The 21,647-nt window shown below is 38.7% G+C and overlaps 1 protein-coding gene across 3 annotated transcripts in view; it reads left to right on the top strand.

Annotated features, from left to right (window-relative positions):
* Positions 1-20,894, top strand: part of dennd6aa (DENN/MADD domain containing 6Aa) — a 113,782-nt gene extending 92,888 nt beyond the window's left edge. For 2 of the 3 annotated variants that reach the window (XM_041191417.1, XM_041191416.1), the window contains 10 exons: positions 1,120-1,215; positions 1,352-1,446; positions 4,495-4,560; positions 7,958-8,022; positions 10,049-10,138; positions 10,837-10,890; positions 11,026-11,135; positions 17,195-17,297; positions 17,512-17,586; positions 20,083-20,894. In XM_041191417.1, the coding sequence (XP_041047351.1) occupies positions 1,120-1,215; positions 1,352-1,446; positions 4,495-4,560; positions 7,958-8,022; positions 10,049-10,138; positions 10,837-10,890; positions 11,026-11,135; positions 17,195-17,297; positions 17,512-17,586; positions 20,083-20,214 (886 nt within the window). In that variant the 3' untranslated portion in view covers positions 20,215-20,894. The remainder of the gene's footprint in view (positions 1-1,119; positions 1,216-1,351; positions 1,447-4,494; positions 4,561-7,957; positions 8,023-10,048; positions 10,139-10,836; positions 10,891-11,025; positions 11,136-17,194; positions 17,298-17,511; positions 17,587-20,082) is intronic. The other variant, XR_005943521.1, reaches the window with a different exon arrangement.
* Positions 20,895-21,647: the final 753 nt, after the last annotated feature.

The raw sequence follows: 21,647 nt of genomic DNA, 5'->3' as shown, positions 1-21,647 counted from the left end.
ACACAAGAGGCAGTGCATTTAAAAAATAAGCCTTGGCTCAAGTATATTAAACTGTATCAAATTAAGAAGAAAAAATACTTGGCATTGGTTACATGTAAATGGTATGTTTGATGGTCCAGTCAATGTTTATTATATGCATTGCTGTAGTGGTTGCTTACATGAATTTTTAGTTCAAATTTAAAACAAAGCTTAAATTTCACCATGCAGAATTTGTGATCCGTTTAAGAAAGTTTAAAATTTGCAAGTGTTATTCCAAACAATAGCAAATCAAATAATAAGTCTCCTCAGCTTAGTAAGATTCTTCTGTTGTTTCTTTGGGTGTGTTTTGGGGGAATGGTGCAAAGTGTATCATTTTGATTTTTTTAGATCTCTAAATGATGGTAATTTCTATTTTTAATTATGACACGTTTTTAGATACTGCACAAGTGCAATTGCAAAGGACTTGGTCTTTAGTGGAATAATGCTTCTGGAACTGTGCTGAATTGAAGAGTATATTTAACTAAAATAGAAAGTGCTAGAAATAGTCAGCAGCATCTACGGAAACTTTCAAATCAAATATGACTATTACTCAGAACTGAACAGTTCATGATTTTATTTCAGCTTTCCAGCTTCTGCAGTATTTCGCTTTTAACTTAGCATAATTGAGTGTTTTTTTCTTATACATATAAAAATAAGAAAAATTACCAAAGGCCTGTGCACAGAAGGTTGCAGGGTATATATTACATCTCCCAACCGTTCTAATGAAACTGATTACGAATTTCACTATATAATTTGGAGCTTCTCCGTTGACTCAAACCTTGGAAGAGAGGGAAGAACAATTTAAAACTGTAATGTTAGTGTAGAGAAGTAACACAAAGAAAATTTATAATTTTTCAAACTATATTTGGATTCTGTTTAGTTAGATTAACTTCATATTTTTTAATACTTATGAAACAATTACTTCGGGTTTCAATTTAGTTAATATTTTTGGAAAATTATTTAAAGTAATACAGAAATATTTAATTCTGACCTGCAGTTACGTGCAGCGATGTTGCAGTGGAAAAAAAGGTTCATGCAGAATGATCAGGTGAAAATGTGCTTCTCAGTAGTTCACTTGGTGGTCTTTCTTAATATTCACAGCTGTGTTTCACCGTTGAAATATTGCAGTGATTTCAGGCCTTACTTTACTATCCATGACAGCGAATTCAAAGAGTACACCACCAGAACTCAGGCCCCGTGAGTGCAATGTCCTGTAAATTTCACAATTCTTTTTCACGTATTTGAATGTTTAATGCTAATGACTTGCATAACTGCATGCTTTTTGTTATATTGAAAAAGCTGTTTTGTTTCTTTGCTCTTTCCTGTTATGTAGACCATCTGTGATTCTTGGAGTGACCAATCCTTTCTTTGCCAAAACATTACAACACTGGCCTCACATTATCCGAATAGGGGACATGAAACCAGCGGGTAAATTTGGTAGTATATTTATATTTTATCAATCTCCCTTAAGAGTTCACTTTTCAGAAATAATTTCAACAATGTTGGCCTAAATTTCCATTTAAAACAGTTCCTATTTTCACATTGGCTTTTACATTTCCCTTATCATTCGCTCTTACTTTTGATGAGCCTGATACCTCACTTTGTTTTCCTCCTGTTTCCACAATCGGGCTTCCCATGCAACACACCATACAAAATGAGATGGTGGGTGGCCAAATAATTTATTCCTATACGTCTGTTAACATCATCCTGAATAAGAAATTTTTTCTCTGAGAGTCGTGAATCTTTGGAGCTCTCTTCCCTGGGGACTGGTAGAGGCAGGGTCATTGAATATTTTTAAAGCAGAGATAGATAGGTTCTTGACTAACAATGGAGCCATAGGCAGAATATGGAGCTGAGGCCCCAATCAGATTTGCCATGATCTTATTTAATGGCGGAGCAGGCTCAAGGGGCCGAATGACCTACTCCTCCTAATTCATATGTTCCTAAATTGGCCACTGGTTGATTGCATTTTTTGTCTGGCATCTCAGAAATGCGGTAAGATTCCCAGGCTTAGACTTGTATTTCACCATTCCATGGTACAAGTTTTTAGAAAACTATGTTTCTTCTTCCCACTTCCTGCCTTCTCCCACTACCCATTGGAGAAACAGCTGACTTCTGTTTGACGCTTCCCTGCAGTGATGTAGGTGAGATGTGCATCTTAACTCCTGCCCTATCCTTAATGATATTAATGACATCTGGGCACCATTGCTTAAAGCTACACTATCAATACTTCAAAATAAATGATAATTAAAATGTTTAAAGCTATATAATATGTGTTTTATGGGCGTACTGATCAATGGAAAAGTAGCACATAGTCCTTGAATCCACTTGTATAAGCAAACGCACATTTCCCATTTTAGTTGACTTTTATGAAAGCATGTTAGGTTAATTATGTAATTGTTTCAATTGCTTTGTATGTAAAAGCATTATTTGATGTACTAAACCATATTGATCCGAATTCCCCAGGTTTTCTGGTCAATGCAGATGTAACAACTTTCAGATTTTTATATTGCCTGGGTTCAAATCCTTTGTAGACCTATATTTTCTGCAATCTGGACTCCATCTGTTTCTGCCCATTATCCATCCAGGGTTCATATAGGATTATGTAGGATATACAGCACAGAAACGGGTTTCTCAGCCCAACCAGTTCATGCCAGTGTTTATGCTCCACTTGAGTCCCTCCCACCTTTCCTCATCTGAAGCTACCATCATAACTATCTAATCCCTTCTCCCTCATGTGCTTGTCTAATTTTCTCTTAAATGCATGTATAGTGTTTGCTTCAACCAGTCCCTGTGGTAGAAAGTTCCACACTGTCACCATTACTTGGGTAAAGAAGTTCATTATGAATTCCCTACTGGATTTCTTAGTGACTATCTTATATTGACGGCCTCTATTTATGCTCTTCCCCACAAGAGGAAACATTCTCAGTTATGAAAACAATATGAACACTGCTTATCGTCACTATAATCATGGATTTCCCTTTTCTAGCTTAAACATTTTAGGCTAAGCTGGTTCAGAGTTTTAAAACATCAGCTGCTTTTTGCTACTACTTCAAAAACATAGATCACTCTGTGCTTGAGAGAGAGAGATGCGCAGAACTATTTCTCTGTGAACTAGTTGTCTAGAAGACCCAGAGATAGAGATTGATGCAAAAAATTGTCTATTAAATGTTACTGTTCTGAAATGAGATTACCCTTTCAATATGGGAACAGAAAGCAAAGCACCAATTGTGAAATGGAAAGACAGCTGGACCTTTGGTGAGACAAGAAACACATAATGATCCTCACTCTGAATAGTTAGTTAACACTTCAAATTAAAATTAAACCTAAACAACACAAATTTCTATTTATATAGCACCTTTAATATAGTACAACATCTTAAGGTGTTTCATAGCGAATTAGCGAACAAAATTTGACACTCATCTGCAAAATAAGATATTAAGATAAGTATCTAAATGTTCGGCCAAGCAGGTAGGTTTTAAGGAATGCCTTAAAGGAGAAGCGAAAGGTAGAGAAGTGGGGGGTGTTAAGGCCCAGACAGCTGAAGGCATGGCCTTCAATGGTGGAGGGATCAAAAATAGGGGGTGCACAAGAAGCCAGAATAGGAGAGCGTAGAGAATTGTAGGGTTGGAGAAGGTTGTAGAGATGGGGATGCGTGAGGCTATGAAGCGATTTGTAAATAGGGTTGAGAATGTAAATGAGCTTTTGAGCTTTTGTCTCAATGTTAAGAGATTCTGAATCTAGCATCATAGGAATATTTATACATCTGAAAAAAAAACTCGACAACATAGTTAAAATCTATTATGCCACTGAAGGCCTTTTCTATTAAGCATATAATTGATCCCCCAATGTTCTTTTGAGAAATAGGCACCACCTGGTGTAGTATTAAGCCATACAAATCAGATTTCTGGCCAGTGCAGAGTTAACTGATTTTAAGGATGCAGCTGGATCACTACAGTTAGACTGCAATTGGCACCCAGGGCTTCGGAGTATAAAATTCATATTCCCAACCTGCAGGCCTACATATGGAAGTTGGATGGGAAATAATTGAGCTGAACTATAATACCCTGCATGGTTGAAAAGACTACCAGATTTTACTGGCTGGACTTGTGCGAAGAATAGTCACTTAGGACAAATTATGGAGGGCAGTCGGATGCTTTGGAAGCATACCCCCATTGAAAGTCAGTGTCTTCAGAGAAAAATAAAAAATGTATCATTGTATGCTTTCGTTCTTTTACTCTTTCTCCCCTTTGTCTTTTATTTTTCTTTCCCTTTTCCTTCCCTCTTAAAAAGGAAAATGCATGGATTGAATAAAAGTTGAAAACATTCAGTTTTGTAGTATTTTTCTTAAGAAAATGCCCATTTTTTATTTCATTGAAAGTAGCTGAATAGTTCAGGAAATTTTAAATTTGAATCTAGACTGTATATTGTTGAACTGTTGTATACAACAGAATTAACTTTATTGTTCTATTATAGGTGATATTCCAAAGCAGGTCAAGGTGAAGAAATTGAAAAATCTGAAGACTTTGGACTCAAAACCTGGTTAAAAAAATAATATATTTTATTTCACTGGTTATTTTATAAATTGATAGATTGTTATCTTATTTATTTTAAGTGACAGCAAAAACAATAGATCCATCCCTCAAACCAGGGACAAGAGGGCTCATTTTATTGGTACACGTCTGTGACTGCCACTGCTGAATTATATCGTTGGGTACTTGTGCTAATTTAAGCTTCTAAATTTCACCCTGGTTTCAAAGAAATGGTGAGTCAGCGCCCCATCAGGTGAGGATGAATAAGCCGGGGGAGTTGGAGTAAAAAGTAAAATAAAAGCTGGACAGTTTGAGCAAATAATGTCACAATAAATATTTAGTGCAGAAGCAAAAGAGATTGGGAAAACTGAGGTCAGCAGTGTACAAGTTAAGTTTTTAAAGCATTTTACAAATTTTAAATTATTATGTAACAGTATTAGATTAATATTTTAGCCATAAAGCTACTTTTCACAAATGAAGAGTCTTATTGCTCCAGCAGTATAATTTGTTTCAGAATTAGTGGCTAGAATATTCTGAGCCCCTTGGAGGCAGTTATGAAGGCAGGCAGGCTGGGCAAGTTTTTAAAAAATGCATCAGGCTGGCTCCTTGACATCTTTCTGCCTCTATGCGTTTTTGTCAGGAGTGGACTAACAGGTTTGGCAGCAACCTGTCAGGCAATGGCAGAAGGAGCTGGTTAGCTCTTATTTTCACAAAGAATATAAGAACATAAGAAATGGGAGCACGAGTAGACCATACAATTCCTCAAGCCTACTCTGCCATTCAGTAAGATCATGGTTGATCATTGGCCTTAACTCCACTCTCCTGCCTGTTTTCCATATCCCTTGATTCCCTTTGAGGCCAAAAATCGGTCTGCCTCAAATAGATAGAAATTTATACTGGGGCAGACTGGCTCCCCGCTGTGCCAGGATCACAGCAAGTAAGAGAATGCTGCTGCAGAGCGGAAGATGGAGGCTGCATTACAAATGCTGGTTTTTTAAATGATGCAGGCAGAAGATGGCAAGGCATCTGTCATCTCTCAGCTTTGCCACAGAATATGGAACTCCTGAGGATAGATGTCTCCAATTGCCATTGATGTCATGAGGTCTCAACTGGTCTTGTGATGATGATGGCAGCTGCAGTGCTTCCCTGTCACTCTTGCTGCTTAGGCCTCAGCAGTGCTCCTATTGGTCACATAATGAGGGCTCCCTTACACTTGGCTGCACTTGCCTGGGCTCCTGCCTTTAGAACCTGCTTGCTGTTCATAATTGGACGGTGAACACAAAGGCGGCCTGCTATTTGGTCATCTTTCCTAAAATTCTGCCAGCAGGTATGCTACAATGCCGAAAAGAGTCGGAACCCAGAAATAATTCCAACTTCAGGTTACCAACACTTGCAGCAAAATTCAACCCAGTGTTTGAGGTTAAAAGAAAAATGAACAGCTCAGAATTCTCTGTGGCTACAAAAACAATTAAAATCATGGATGTCTGGTATGTTTCTGTTGGCTAAGCAGGATTATGGATCACCAAAACTATGCATCAAACAACTTAGGCACAACTTGAACAAAATAACAACAAAAGATTCATGCTGTGGGTAAATTCAGATGTGGTTTTTGGATATTGTTGCAAATGTTAGAGTAAAGTCAGCAGTTACGTTCAACCTTTAAATTGTGTATGTGGCCCTCCATTAGCCTGTTGATTGTCTATCTTGGGCTCAAGTCCCACTCCAGAGCTTGAGCACAAAAAAAAATCAAGGCTGACATTCCAGTGCAGTATAGAGGATGTACTGCATTATTGGAGATGCCATCTTTTGGGTGAGACTTTAAACCAAGGCACCATCTGCCTGCTTGGGTGGATGCAAAAGACCCCTTGGCACTATTTCAAAGAAGAGCAGGGGTCCTGGTTATTCTGGTGTCGTCACCAATACTTAATCTGTTTTTGTGGTGTTGGTTGAAGGCTGTCATAATACTGTTTGTGGGAGTTTGCTGTGCGCAAATTCCTGATGCATTTCCTACATCATAACAATGCTTCAAAAGTAATTCATTGCCTGTAAAGGGCTTTGAAATGTCCGATGGTCATGAAAAACGCTATATAAATGCCAGTCTTTCTTTTATTAGGGAGAGCTTTATCACAATGATTTTTTGAAAATCTGCAGCCAAGATCCACTGCACAAGTGTATATTTTCATATTTTTGATCCAAGCCTCTTAGGTTTGTGACACAGAATGTCATCCAGATTTTGGTTGGTGGAGGAGTGATTTTTGAATTCTGTTTTGTTTCTTCTCCTGCAGTGCAGGAGCCATTTGCTATAGAATTACTTATATAATGGACTGTAACTTCCGAGCTCCCCAGCATCGGATTGGGGGAATACCTCAAATTCTTTGCATGCAATTGCCCAGAAGTGCACACTTCCTCTGGGCAATTGTGCTGTGCAGGGAACCATCCAAAAATGTGACTTAAAATGCAAGCTTTGGATGGTTCCAACAGGGTTACACCAATAGATACCCAGAAAAGGTTGAAGAATTAAAAGCTCTACAATTGTTACCCAGAACTTAGAAGAGACCCAGACCAACCCCTCACGGGACTCACCCAGCACCCCCCCACCCCAGCGGAGTTCCCCAACCTCTGACTAACCATCCCCCTGTGGTATTCCCCACACCCCGACCTCCCATGGGATCCCCCCACCCTCATGGAACTCCTCACCTGTCTCCTCCCTTCCCCACTCTTTTCCCCCCCTATCCCCTTGTGGCCTGACCCCCCACCCCAAGCCTGACTGGAATCCCATTGCCTCCCAATGTTTGACCCCCCAGCCCTTCCCAAATGCCCAACACCACCCCCAGCCCCTCCCAGATGTCTGACCCAGTCCTTCCCAAATGTCCGATCCCCCCCCGGCTCCCCCCAGTGTCCGATCCTTCCAGCCTTTCTCAATGTCTGAAACCTTCAAAACATCCCCACCCCCAAAATCCTATCCACTTACTTTCTCCCTGGCCTGTCAATTCCAATCGTACCTTTCAACTTACCTGCTTTAGTGCCATAAAAAAGGGGGAGTGTCCTCCTTTAATCCAGCTGCACTGGACTACGATGCTGGGCTGGGCTGTGCTGTCTGGATCTTGCCCAGCCTATGTTGGAAGGTCAGGCGAGACAGGCAGAGAAGAAATTTGGCATAGGTAAGTGGGTACGGAGTGGCAGTCTGACACGGATTGCCACTCTGAGGAAGTTACAGCCCAAGCTTTTAGAAGAGAAACTTCAACAATACAAATCTGATAATAAGGAGGATAGAGTTTTGGATGAGCCTTTTATTCCTTTGCCTGAAAAGGTTATGGGGGCAATTTTTGCAGTTTTACAGTATAGTCTTTTGAATTGATGTTTCTGGCCTCAATATCAGCTATAATAGTTGCCTCATTTTCCTGTAGGTGTGTACACTTCCTATAAAACTTTCCTGAGCCGAGATGAAGAGATAATAAAACAAGTGCAGAAGGTAGGCCTTGATACGTGAATCATCCAATGTTACTTTTCTTTGTTTAGCTTTTGCAAATTGTGTAAGCCCTTTGGATCCATGTGCTTAACCTTCAACAATGTGACTTCAATCCTGTTAAAGTTTGGAAAGCCGAATGGAGTTCACAAGAAGACACACATGCCTCATGGAGGACCTGATACAGAAGATGCCTGGCTTTGATCTTCCGCAAAATTCCTGGATAATCCTAATCCCATCTGAACAAACCACGGCAAATGCGGATATGTAATGCCCAAATGGAAAATTAAATGCACTCAAGTGTAGTCATGTTGTGGTCAGGCAGAAGAGACTGTAGAACATGTAATGATTCAGTGCCCTATTCAGATTCGCAAAGGAGACAGCACAACAACACACTTCGCCACTCCTGATTCAATTATCTGGCCTAACCACCTGAATGTAAAATTATGGTTGTTGCTCTACATCTACATGAGCCATGAGATAGAAAGAGAGAGATATTGCATGGCCCACACACACTGTAGATTTCTCTACTGTGATGATCCATGTGCTTTTGGGGTAAAGCACCTTGCTTCCAGCAACTGATCTTGTGACCAAGTTGCCTGCAAGATTTTTTTAAAAAGTGTAAACAAGGAATTAATTATGGGAATGAGTAGATTGTGGGTGTGGCTCAGGGCTCATGCGGGGTTTTATGTTTTTTTAGTTTAGAACAAGCTTGCTGTAGGAAACACCTCTTTCATGCAAGTTCGGTTGAAATTAAGTGTGATGACTAAAAAAGTTTAAAATTCTTGTTAACTGAAGAGTGCCTAACAGTGTGTTGTACTTCTGGGATAGCTAAGCCGAGAAGAGAAAGAGCTTTAGATACACGACTCCAAAGTGAAAGAATGTTAGAACCAGGAGAGTTCTGACCCAAGGTGACTATGCTTAAGATGCTAGTGATGCCTGTGTTGAACTGGGAGTCTACAACCATGAGATGGTTGGTGGAGGTTTGAGGGGATAATCTTGCCAGAAGCAAGCAGGAGGCTCAAGAAATCTCAGCCCTTATACCATGTGGTTAATCTTCCAATAGTCTGATAAGTATCTCACTTGAACGATTGGTGGGGTGTAAGCCAAATGAGTATAGAAGTAAAGCTGAGTTCAGAAGTTTGGTGTAAAGTAAAAGCACCTGTGTTCATTGCACTTTCAATATCTTTAACATAACCAACTATATACCTGATATTAGTATTCATGTTCTTTGATTTTTGTGCGGTAAAATTCTTTTGATTTAAACCATGAACCTCGTAGCTTCATTCTTTTAGTAAATACCTAGTATTACGGGTTCTAGAAAATAACTAAACACATTACTGGTCTTTACCAAGATTGTAACACTACTTTGCCTCAAGAAATGTTCTTCACTTATTCCAGCCTCAGAAGAGTAATCCTTGCGATAGTAATGTGAATTGTTTATTTTTCTAACCCACTGCAGCCTCAGATTGAAAATGTCAGTCCAGTGCCATTTATAAGCGATATGGCATGGATTGCATTAAGACTTTCCATTGTTTATCTCTGTTAAATTTTTAATGTTGGGGCATATATATTCTTCTCTTTAGCGTGATTTGGATTCCATCCCAGGTACAGAGGTGAAAGCACTAATTTGCTTCCTTGTAATTTCCTTTATACTTTTGGTTGCTGTGTGCAATTCATCCTAAAAGCATGAAATAACAGGAAAATTGCAGAACTACACAACTTGTACAAAATTAGAATAAAATATGATCAGAAAATTCATTACAAGCTAGTCCTTGTAAGTAATGTGAAATACAACTTTATACTCATTTCACATAATCAGATATTCTCAGGTCTCACTTGGATGTCAGTTTAGTCAGTGGTATAGTTTTAGATATACATCTAATTTAAAGCTACTTTTTGTTATGTAAATAATTCACTATAAAATTATGATTAAACTTTGCTAATGAAGTCTGAAAATTTGTTTTTAAATTGTAATTTTTGTATTGTTCAATTTAGACATCCCAAATGTATTTTGTTACTATCCCTGCAGGGTATACAACAAAAACGTCCTTCAGAAGCACAGAGTGCAATTCTTAGACGTTACTTCTTGGAACTGACACAAAGCTTCATCATTCCATTAGTAAGTTTAACATTTAATTAAAAATGTTGCCTTTTAAAATGTTGTGATAGGATTCCGTAGCTGCCAACAGCACTCCAGTCTCTTGTCCAAACAGTCATTTGTGTGAGTGTGAACAGGGAGATTCCATAAGCTATTTGACTGCAGGAAACATCAGAGCCAACCCGGCTAACCATCTGCAACAGGAGCACCAACTAATTAATATTTTCTCTTCCTTTTCCCATTCCCAAAGCCTGGGCTATTAAGCTAATTAGTGAGCCTTCCAGCTATTCTGACTTAATCAGAGCAGGGATTAAACCTGGTAACTTCCACCTTCGTATGGCTTAGTGCTACACTGGCTCACCATGAATTTGTATCAAATGTTATAAAAGTTTGAGGCAAAAATCTCAAAATCTTCTGGTGGGAGAGAGAAAGACTCCAGTCTTTTAATGTGCTCTGCAAAAGCTGTATTAAATGTTTGTGACTTTGATGTGAAAATTGTATGTTTGTAGTTTAAGTAATTAGCATAATTTATGTGTCAAAGTACAAATTGTACAGCCTATGACTAGTTATTTCAGCATGGCCTCAAAATAACCTATTCACATTTCAGAGAGGCCAGCTCATGGGTACTTGGGCTATCATGCAGGGTGAAGAAAGTAATGTGGGGGAAAAAGTGTTTTCTAACTTACTGTGTCATCATGGACTGATAAATTTTATTTCAGGAACGATATGTAGCCAGTTTGATGCCTTTACAAAAGAGTATTTCACCATGGAAGGTAAGCAAGTACTCACTTGGTCAGCTTTTTCAGAAATCAGTAATTCAATTTTACTATATTTATTGACCCCTGGAAACCTTTTTAAATTAATGTATTTTCCAATGAGTTTTTTTCATGCTGGTTCTATGCTCTCAGAGTCCACCTCAACTAAAGTCTTTCAGTGAAGAAGAGTTCATGAAGACTCTGGAAAAAGCAGGACCACAACTCACTTCTCGGTTAAAGGGAGATTGGATAGGTCTCTACAGGTAAGTACCGACTGGTTTTCTTTTTGCTGGATTAGGCCAGATTCAGAAATGTACTTTTTCCCTTAACAGAAATTAGCCAAGGCCTAAACAGTTATTGATAACTGATATATAGAGCCTATCATCCTCAATAAAAGGTAAAAATAGGGAGCATCCCAAGGACTTGGTAGACCGGAGAATCTCTCAATTTGGTGTGGAGAGGGATAAACCAGGAGGTCCTCAAGTTCAGTATCATAGGGGAGAATTTTCTCCCCGTCAGGCGAGCTGGGCGGGAGCGGGAAGGCGCGCAGCCGATTACCACCTGCGATCTGCTGCACGCCACCATTTTACGTGGGCGGGAAAATGAAGGCCTGCTCAATGTGATGCGCACCTGGAAGCATTGAGCACTCCCTGTGCAGGCGGGGGGAGGAGGGAGAGTCGGGGCCTGTGTTCTATCACGCGTGTGCATGAAAGAGCGCAGAAATCTCCGAGGCATGGAGCTGCCTCAGGGAGATTACTTTGACTATGAAGAATTGAAAAAAGGAAAAGAAAAATTATTCGGCCATGTCCCCTCATGTGACAGTGTCACATGAGCTGGGACATGTCAATGAATCGGAATAAAAAAATTTATTTATTTTATAAAGCCTTCATGAAACTCATCCTGCCCGTAGATGAGGTTTCATGATAAATGCCTGGGCTTTTCGCCTGCCCACCAACCTTAAGGTTGGACAGGTGGCCCTGTTAATTGTTTCAAGTGGTTTTTAAATGGCCTTAATAGGCCTTTGACAGTTCAGCGGGCATGCAGCCGACTCCAGTGCTGAACTGAAGATCAGAATGACGTGCGGTGATGCCGGTACACAAGCCCGACATCACTGCGCGTCACTTTATGCGTCAGCGAGTGGGGCCCAGCTCCGCACGCCGATCAGAAGATTCAGGCCATAGAATTAATTCAGTAGCAGGATAAATACCAATTTCACATCTGTTCTACTTTGAACCACATAAGACAGATGTATAAAAATGGATGCTGAATAAAAGATTGTTTAGAAAGTTCAACAAGCTGTGTGAATTAAATGGAAAAGACCACAATTAAGGAACATTGGATCTCTGGTTCTCTGATTATGTGTCTGGTAATAGGCATAGGGATAGTGGGAAGAAGAAATCAATCAAAAAATAGTAAAGAGGGGTCCAGAATAATTCATACACAACAGCCTACTTCTCTGCTAAAAATATATCCTTTAGAATGCCCAAGAAAAGGGCCTTTATTACTTAGGGTCAACTTAAGGTGACTTTTTCTTAAACAATGAGCATAATTTTAAAAAATGTTATTGTATTTATTTTTAAACCCAACATAACCAAAAAATGATAGGCGGGATATGCCAGATTTGAGGTTGGTGTGTGGGGTTTAGTGCTATTGCTAAAAAAAAAATTGGGCAATGGGGCTTAACAGCATTGAGGAGAGTATAGAACTTTAGCAGAAAAGATATAAGATGTTTTTTCCATTGAGTAGTGACTGTGTGCTCTTCAACCCTGTGCAATACTGTATTATCAGACATGGTACATTTGGGTCATGCTTTGATTTGTAGGGACACAAGCACTTGCTTACAGTAGTTGCTATGGGAGCCTCGAGAAATATCTGGTCCAGTATGAGAATTTTAATGTGCATATTTTGCCTGTCCTCCTGAATGGAATTACTGAACGACATTAGGCTAAGGCATAAGTTAAAACTTGATAAGCAACATTTGAAGAAAATAATTGTGTTGATGAGAAAGTTGAAATGCACCTAAAATCATACGAGGATGTTATGTTAAAGGACCCTAAGCGAGTTACTGCAGTGCATCTGGTACATGGTATGCACAATTACAATTGTACATTGGGGGGGGAAGGAGCAAATTTTTAAGGTGTTCTGTATTGGGTACCAGTCAAGCGGGCTATTTTGTCTTGGATGATGTCGAGCTTCTTGTGCTGTTGGAGCTGCACTCAGTCAAGCAAGTGGGGAGTATTCCATCACACTATTAACTTGTGCCTTGTAGATGGTAGACAGGTTTTCGGGATTCGGGAGGTGAGTTACTTGCCATAGAATTCCCAGCCTCTGACCTGCTCTTGTAGCCACAGTATTTATGTAGCCGGTCAGTGGTAACCCCAGGAAGGTTGACTTAATATTTAGGCTTTTAAGCCATTTTGCAACAATAAATCTAATAGTTTTAATTACTAATTCAACTCTCTGTACCATCCAGCCCCACCATCTTCCCCACTGGATAAATTCCCAATTTTTTTTCTGGGTTGATGTGTCTAGATGAAGTGCTCATCTTGTGAATTTCTTTAAAATTTCAATTCTCTAACTTTTTTTGTAGAAAATCAGGACACGTGCATCACATTTGTGACATTAAAAACACACATTACTGGCTATATTGTACATAGTTGGCTTAGTACCATGGTTCAGTTCTGTATTAAGACCATAGTGCTGCACTTCATATTCGGATTACTTTGGTGTATGTTATAACTTGGAATGTTTTACATCTACTTTCAAAATTGATTTCTTCATTCATTGTATGTGGAGATTGAATTGCATTCTCAAATTCTTCCTATACCTCAATTCTTTCACCTTAAATGCTTACAGCTTGCTTTTTGCCTATAGGTACTTCTACTGAGTTTTCTGATTCTATCTCCTTAAAAGAGCTGAAGTAACAATCTGGAGCATTGTATGAACGAGGGATGTTACATGATTAGTTCAAGGATGTGAGCGTTTTAAAGGATTAAACTGTATAAGTGTTGATGTTTTGAATACAATTCAATCTTCAAAAGCAAATGAATAGAAGGTTTTTAGAAATGTTCTTCAAATTTTATCTGCCTTTTTTGGGGTTTTTTTTCCATAATTGTTTTCACCATTTTTAATACTGAAAATAAAACTTGGGAAGCAATAACTTTTAGTTATATGGTATCTTTAATGTAGCAATACATCCCAAAGTGCTTCATGGAGCACTGTCAAACAAAATGTGACATCAGACCACAAAGGGAGATATTAGGGCAGATTAAAGCTTGAAGGGATTTGGAAACAATAATGAGGATTTTAAATCAAGCTGTTTTAAGTGGGAGCCAGTATAGGTCAGTGAACACAGAGGTGAGGGGTGAATGGAATTTAGTGCAATTTAAGACATAGGCAGTGAAGTTTTGGATTGCATCATATTTACAGAAGGTAGAACATGGGAGGTCAGCCAGGAGTGCTTTGAATAGTTAAGTTCAGAAATGATAAAGGCGTTGATGAGGATTTTAGCAGCAGATGAGCTGAGGCAGCTCAAGAGTAAAAATTAATTTTAACAATGGTTAAAATTACTCATCTTGAATATATCGGTGAGGAAAACTGAATTTGATAGTTTTAACCTTTTTGACCATTTATTTTCTTCCATTCACATTCTTCTATTCTCCCACACCCCAAGGTAGGCAGTATCTCTTGCAGTGCTGCTTTCTGAGCGAACTGGAGAAATGTTCAAAGTTGCCACATTTTCCAATCTTCCCTGTTGGAAAGGTCATTTAGTATTTCATATCTGACATTCTTTCATGATTGAGAAATTGCTTCATGGAACTAGAACCAACAAGGGAGCAGGCCATGTTGCTTTTAGCAATGAGTAATGAGCCTAATTTAGCTAACGTTCTGACAGTGGGTGAACATGTATCTAATATTGATCATAATATGACCCAGCTCAACATTGTGTTTGAAAGGAAATGCAAAGCAGTTACCAAGATTTTAATTTAGGTAAAACTAACATCAAGAGGATGTGACAGATTGACTACAGTAAACTGGGCAAATATGTTATTGTGTAAAATGGCAGAAGATCCGTGGGAGGTTTTCAGAAAAGCATTTAACATATACGGAGCCAGGTTATACCGGAGGTGCAAGAACTGTACTTTCCAAAAAAGAAAGTCATGGTTGACAAAGGAAGTAAGAGACAACATAAAGCTAAAAGAAAAAGATACTAGAAAGCATAAAATAGCATAGCTCTTGCTGACTGGGAGAGATGCAAAGAACAACAGAAGAGGGCAAATAGAGCTATTAAAAGAGAACGTGAAAAGAAACTTGCAAGAATTTAAAAAATCAACACAAATATTTTAGTATTGCTGAAAAAAGACACAAGCCGATGAATTGATCTTGAACTCATCAGGACAGAAGCAAGAATGCCAAATTTCAAAAGGAGCAATGATCATATTACTTTAGAAAAGGGTACTGATTGGTTGGCAAGTTGATTCTGATTGGCCAACTCATTGCCTTGGAGGATGTACCTTTTGTCCCCCAAGCTTTTGATTCACTCAATAAGGGAGCAATGCCTTAACATGTTCTTTTTGCTTGCAGAGTACATATATGTAGCTTCTAGCATGTTTAAGTGAGCTATATTGTGAGCCTGACCGATTATCTTAAATTTGTTGTTAGTGTAAATCTTAGCAAACACGGGATTGTTCAGCAAGGGTTGTCCAATCGTGGAATTACATCTAACCTTAGACATTATGTTCTGAGTTTTGCAAGCACAGACTGGTTGAGTACAGTCAGTACTCTGTTGAGAACAGCCAAAGGGACATATTGTTTGATATGATCAGTCAGTCATTAGCATGTACGCCAACGTATCTGGCATTGCACCAACAGTGAAACTTATATACTGTGTTGCTCATTTGTGGGGTAGGCAGAATATCTTTTTGGCTTGACAGCAACATCTTGTTAGTGGAAAATACCACTCGTGTTACTGCATAGCAGCAACATGAATTGGCTAGCTCCATCTGTTGCTCAAATTTTTGAGATACTGTACCCTTCCAGGGTAATTTAAGGTAGACTGGGTACTTTTCCGGTCCAAAAGTGGCGGCCTGGAGCACAATTGTGAATTTGAAAGATGATCTGATCAGGGTAGCTATTATCCTGCAGGATAGCTTTGATGCATCCTATTCTGGTGTCAAGCTTGCACTGTGAGCAAATGGCCCTATTTACGAGATTTCCGATAAGGCCAATCTTATAGCACGTGGAGCTGTAGGATCCCAATGCATATATTGACCAGTGAAGGTAGGCTTGTGATAAACAGTAGTAAGGAACCCATTAGTGGATTTTTCAACTAGCACTAATCAGTCGAGTAAAGGGAACTCCATGCGATTGTTAGCTAAATTGAAAGCGTGTTATTGACCTGGTTAGGAAATTGGCTGAAAGGCAGGAGGCAGAGACCAGGAATAAAGGATAGATTGGGAAAATGTGCCTGGTGGTGACCCACAGAGGCCTGTGTTGGAACCTTAACTATTCACCTTATTTGTTAACAACTTAGATGATAGGATAGAAAGCTACGTTTGCAAAGGTAGGTGATGTTATAAACAGTGTAAATGGAGGTACAAAACTACAAAGAGATATTTATAGATTAAGTGAATAGATAAAACTTTGGCAAATGGATTTCAATATAGGTAGTGAGATCACCTACTTTGGACATAAAAAGAATAGACCAGAGTACTGTCTAAATGGTGAAAGCTAGAAACACTGGAGGCCCAAAGAGACTACACAAACTGGGGTTATAATCCATGGACTTCAGAAAGTTAAGGGGTGATTTGATCAAATTTTTCAAGATATTAAAGGGATCCAATGGTGTAGGTAAAGAGAAACTATTTCTGCTGGTTGGGGAGTCTTGGATTTGGGGACACAACCAAAAGATTAGAGCCAGCAGTGAAGTTAGGGAGCATTTTGGAATACAAAGGAAGGTAGAAGTTTGGAACTGTCTTCCAGAATTGTTAATTTTAAATCTGAGATTGCTAGATTTTTTTGAACCAAAAGTATTAAGGGATATGTTGCAAAGGAAGGTACATGAAGCTAGGTCATGCATTAAATCTCATTAAATGGTGGAACAGCCTTGAGGGACTAAATGGCCAACACCTGTTCCTATGTTTCCAATGGGTGCAAACTGCAGCATGTGACTCTGATGTGCATTGTTATGACAGTGCACTATTACTGTCATCTTGATTTCATAATTCTGTCAAGTTTTGGCTGGCAAAACAAAACCACTGCATGCCTGCAGCAATATTCATCCAGAGATTTTATGCTCCTTGTTGGTTTTCATTCTATTAAGGCAATTCCTGAAATCACCAAATTTTGATGGTTGGTTCCGGTCAAGGTGGAAGGAAATGACACAAAAATTGGAGGCATTACACCTTGAGGCCTTATGTGATGCAGTGAGTATAACCAAAGAGGCTAAAATATAGCCTGAAATCTGTGCCTTGTAACAATGTAGTAGTTCTTCTGCATAATATATAAACTTGAGCTCTAGTGATCATCTAAGGATCAAGTCAATATCTATAATTATTACAGCATATTCAAATAATTTGTGAAAAACAATCATTGTTGAAGTACTTAGATGAATTTCAATATGACCCTGTTTATTGTTAGGATTTACTGATATGGATTCAGAAGCATACAGAAGTTGAGGTGGTGGATCTGGTATTAAAGTTGAAAGAGAAATTGGTAAGCACAAAGTATAATTGCTGAAAATTTAAGCTGCAGAAAGCTAACAAAGTTTACTTTATGCACAGTTACTGTGGAATTTAATTTTGAAGGAGCATTGGGTATTTAGAGCAGAAGATGGATAATTTTTGTTGGAAGACATAGGCAAAGGCTGCCTGCTTAAGAATGGTATGGAAAGTGCAACTACAAGTTGTTAAGGCCAAGTAATTTCTGGGGAAAAAGTGGATTTAGAACTATAATCTTTTTACCTCCGTAATCTGTTTGACACAGGTAGGAAGTGTGGTATAAAGAATTAACCTCCTGTTGCACACAGTGGGGCAGATTTTGACTTTTGGGGATGCAGGAAGTGTTACAATTGCGCAGAGTGGGGTCCTCGACACAGCAGCCAAAATTATTTTTGTGGCCCTGGGTTGTCCCTGCTGTCAGGACCCTCAAAATTAATTGTGCACTTGACCTTTACAGGGGTTAAGATGTTCCCTCAGTCAGGGGCGAAGTTGAAAGGTGGGCGCACACAGGCACGCTTCCAATTGGGGGCGCGGCACCATTTTACGTGGGCAGGCCAATTAAGGCCTGCCCAGTGTGACATCCGCACAGTGGGGGGGTGGGATCCCAAAATCGAGAGTGCGCTCTTTGGCGCATGCGCACGAAAGAGCTCACTCATCTCCCTGAGGCTAAGTGCTGCATCAGGGAGATCGGCTCTAAATGTAAAAAACTAAAAATAAAATTTCCCTGACGTCCCCTCATGTGACTGTCACGTGTTGGGACATGTCCATAATTTTTACAAAAACTTTACTCAAATTTTTTAAAACGTACATGAAACCTCATCCTGCCCATGAATGAGGTTTCATGCTTTTTCTAAGTCCCGCCAGGGCTCCTGGCCTGCCCACCAACCTTAAGATTGGACGGGCAGGTCCATTAATTAGTTTAATTACTCTGTCAATGGCCTCAATTGGCCATTGACAGGTCGGCGGGCGTACAGCTGATTTTGCTGCGCCCCTGTCTACCAGAAAATTTAAATGGGGCACGGTGACATCTTTTTACGTGACAGCGAGCGGGCCCCGCCTCCCGCTCGCTGACGGGAAAATCCAGCCCAGGGTCTCATTACTCTGTGCCCATGGCATTGTGCAGGCTTTGACCAATTCCTCCCAAAATTTCTATGTGGGAGATTAAAGCAGGGATAGTTCAAATTCCATATGAAATGTTTGAGGCAGAATGTTTGGGATGGCATAAAACAAAAATATAATTTACTTTACATCATTATTTTCATAACTGCCAGGGAATATTTTATGTTGTGCTTTATGGCAATTATTGCATGTGTGCTTCATTGTTGAAACTTGTACAATTAATATGCTTATTGTTACATTCCTACAAAGGGACCCTTGACATTTAAAAAAAAACTTGAACACCTCGTTTTAATCAGTAGAAGTACACCACAAGATTTCACTTTTATTTTACCAAAACATGAACTTCATAATATATAGAACAAATGAAACGAAGCAGATACAAGTAAGGTAACACTATGGCTTATAATAAAGTATGTTATATGCTCAAGTTTACTTCTTACTTCCCCAAGAATTCCCTTGTAAGATACATCAATCATAAAGTAATTTACTTCTGTAGAGACCACCCATAAATATGTCACAGTCCTCTGAAGAATTCTCCTCAGTTCCAGCTATACTCGGAGCTAAAGGTTTCATTTCCCTCTTTTGTCTGTGGATGCCTCAGTCTCTTTTTCTGGTTAATTTTCCCATATATCCCAGCTCATTGAGCTGATTACTTTATTTTTCACAAGGCTCAGTGATGACCACTATTTTCAAACGAGGCAATCATCCAGCTCCTGTTCCCTCACAAAATTCAAACTGAAATTAAGCCTCACCCACCTGCGACACGGTGAATGATGAAGTTGTTTTTTTTTTTTGCTCTGCTTGTAGCACAGGCCTAACTACTTATCATTTACTTTGGCTACCTATTGGTGAGCTGCAAACCATACGAGGTCCAAACTGCAACTAACTCTCTCGGCAGACACCCAGATAAATTGAAACAGAGAACCTTCCTAAGCTCCATCAATCTCCATAACAACATAACCTGTTCTGGGCTGTATTCAAACCGACTTTTAGTTAATTGTCCCTCAATTGCAATGTCTTCTTTGATCTGATAAAGTAAATGAGTTTTACAACCTTTCAGGGTTCACTAAATGCTTTTAAACTAACTTAGTTCTAACTCCCAAAACAAAACATCTCCTTGGAATTCCCTTCTTTGCAAGCATTGCAGACATCCTGTCTCCAGCTCTTCAGCTAAGCAAGCCCACCTGATGTTTTATATGTCTTACCTTTCTAGCTGTTAACCTGTTCTATTCTGATCTTTTTAAAACCTACAACCTAAAAATTATAGTCCTAAAACTATAGAAGCTATGTTCTAAAACACATGAACCGTGAACTAGATATTCGCAATGTTATAAATTATCACAATTTTTTAAAACGTATTCTGTCTATTCAGGTGCAAGCCAAGCAACATTGCCTCCCTATAAAACAAGACACATTGGAGAAACTGCAAATGCACATTGAAACAATAATTTTATCATTGCCAGAAGACCTACAGAGCATCTTGCTAAAAAATTGCACAACATGATTTTTGCAACCTTCCCCGAAGAGCACTTAATTAGAAACAGCACAAAAAAAAACACTCCAGAACAGTATTGCAAAAAAAGGGGAAGAAAAATATCCTATAATGCTACAGAAAATTGGAAGACCAAGTGGATTTTAGTTGGTGACCTTTTTGAGAAGATTCATCAATACGAGTGTGATTGTATGACAAAGTGGAGAAATGGAAAAAGTTAACAAATCACTGTTTAAACTGTGTGTTTATTTATGAAATGTCTATGATTATTTTTAACAATCAAGTTTCACAATGTGGTGCTGGTAGCTACCATTGATGAAGTTGGTGTCTACATTGTACTACCAGTGGAAAACAACAATGGGAGTTTTACTACTAACATTTGTACTGCAACTTATGTACTGATATAAAGGCTGTGCAAGTACCAGTGCTGGTATTTTGCTTAGATGCATATTTTAATTTGCTTACTTTTTTATATAAATGTCTATTCTCATATGAATTATGACTAAACCAACAGTAATTTGTAGAATTATACATAGTTGTATTTAAATAAATTGTGATCTAACTTTTAAGAACAGGATATTCACAGGCACATTTTAAATAACAAAAATATGACTCAGCATCATTATTTTTACCAAAACACCTTGTCAATAACTATACAAAATTTCTAATAAACTTTACACTATTTTAATTAATACAATTTGTCTTTTAGTTTATAAATAATTATATAGTCCTTTACATGTCAAAATATTAGAACTTTGCAAGTACAATGATGTTATGTTGACAAACACATGAACCATTCTGAACCAGCAGTGAGATATTTGAATGACCTATTAATATGATGGAAAAATTCTGATCAGAACATTGGAAGCTCTGGCCTGCTCTTTGTGCCAGGAGATCTTCAACATCCACAGGAATAGACAGACAAGACCTCAATTTAATACATTTTAATGCATTATTGAAAGGATGGCCCAACACTGCATTTGCATTGACAAGCGATCTTATATTATGAACACCATAAGGGACTTTAGTCTGCAACCTTATGATCAAGAGAAACAAGTGCTACTAACTAGCCCAAAATAACATGCAAGATTATTCTTACAGCTCAGTAGTTTGTGATACAACTTTGTTTTATATTTGCAACTGGACAAGTTACATTTACATTTAAACTTCTGAGCACGTGAATGATAAATATTTAAAGATCATGATGTACTCTGTCTCTAGCAGAGAGATGAAGAAATGTAGGAACAGTTTCATCTCACAGAACACCACCCTTAGTGTGGTTTTCAGTGAGTCATTATTACTTAACAATGACCACAAAAACACATGTCCCAGACCTTCCTCTTTATCCAGATGGTGAATACAATCGTTGGAAAATTTAAAATTCATTGGCAGGGTAAACTGTTGAAATTATAAATAAAATATTCTTCAGGAGGTTAGGGTAGTTT

The sequence above is a fragment of the Carcharodon carcharias genome, chromosome 7 (assembly GCF_017639515.1).
Source record: "Carcharodon carcharias isolate sCarCar2 chromosome 7, sCarCar2.pri, whole genome shotgun sequence".
Lineage (NCBI taxonomy): Eukaryota > Metazoa > Chordata > Chondrichthyes > Lamniformes > Lamnidae > Carcharodon > Carcharodon carcharias.
This window is presented reverse-complemented; position numbering and strand designations above follow the sequence as displayed.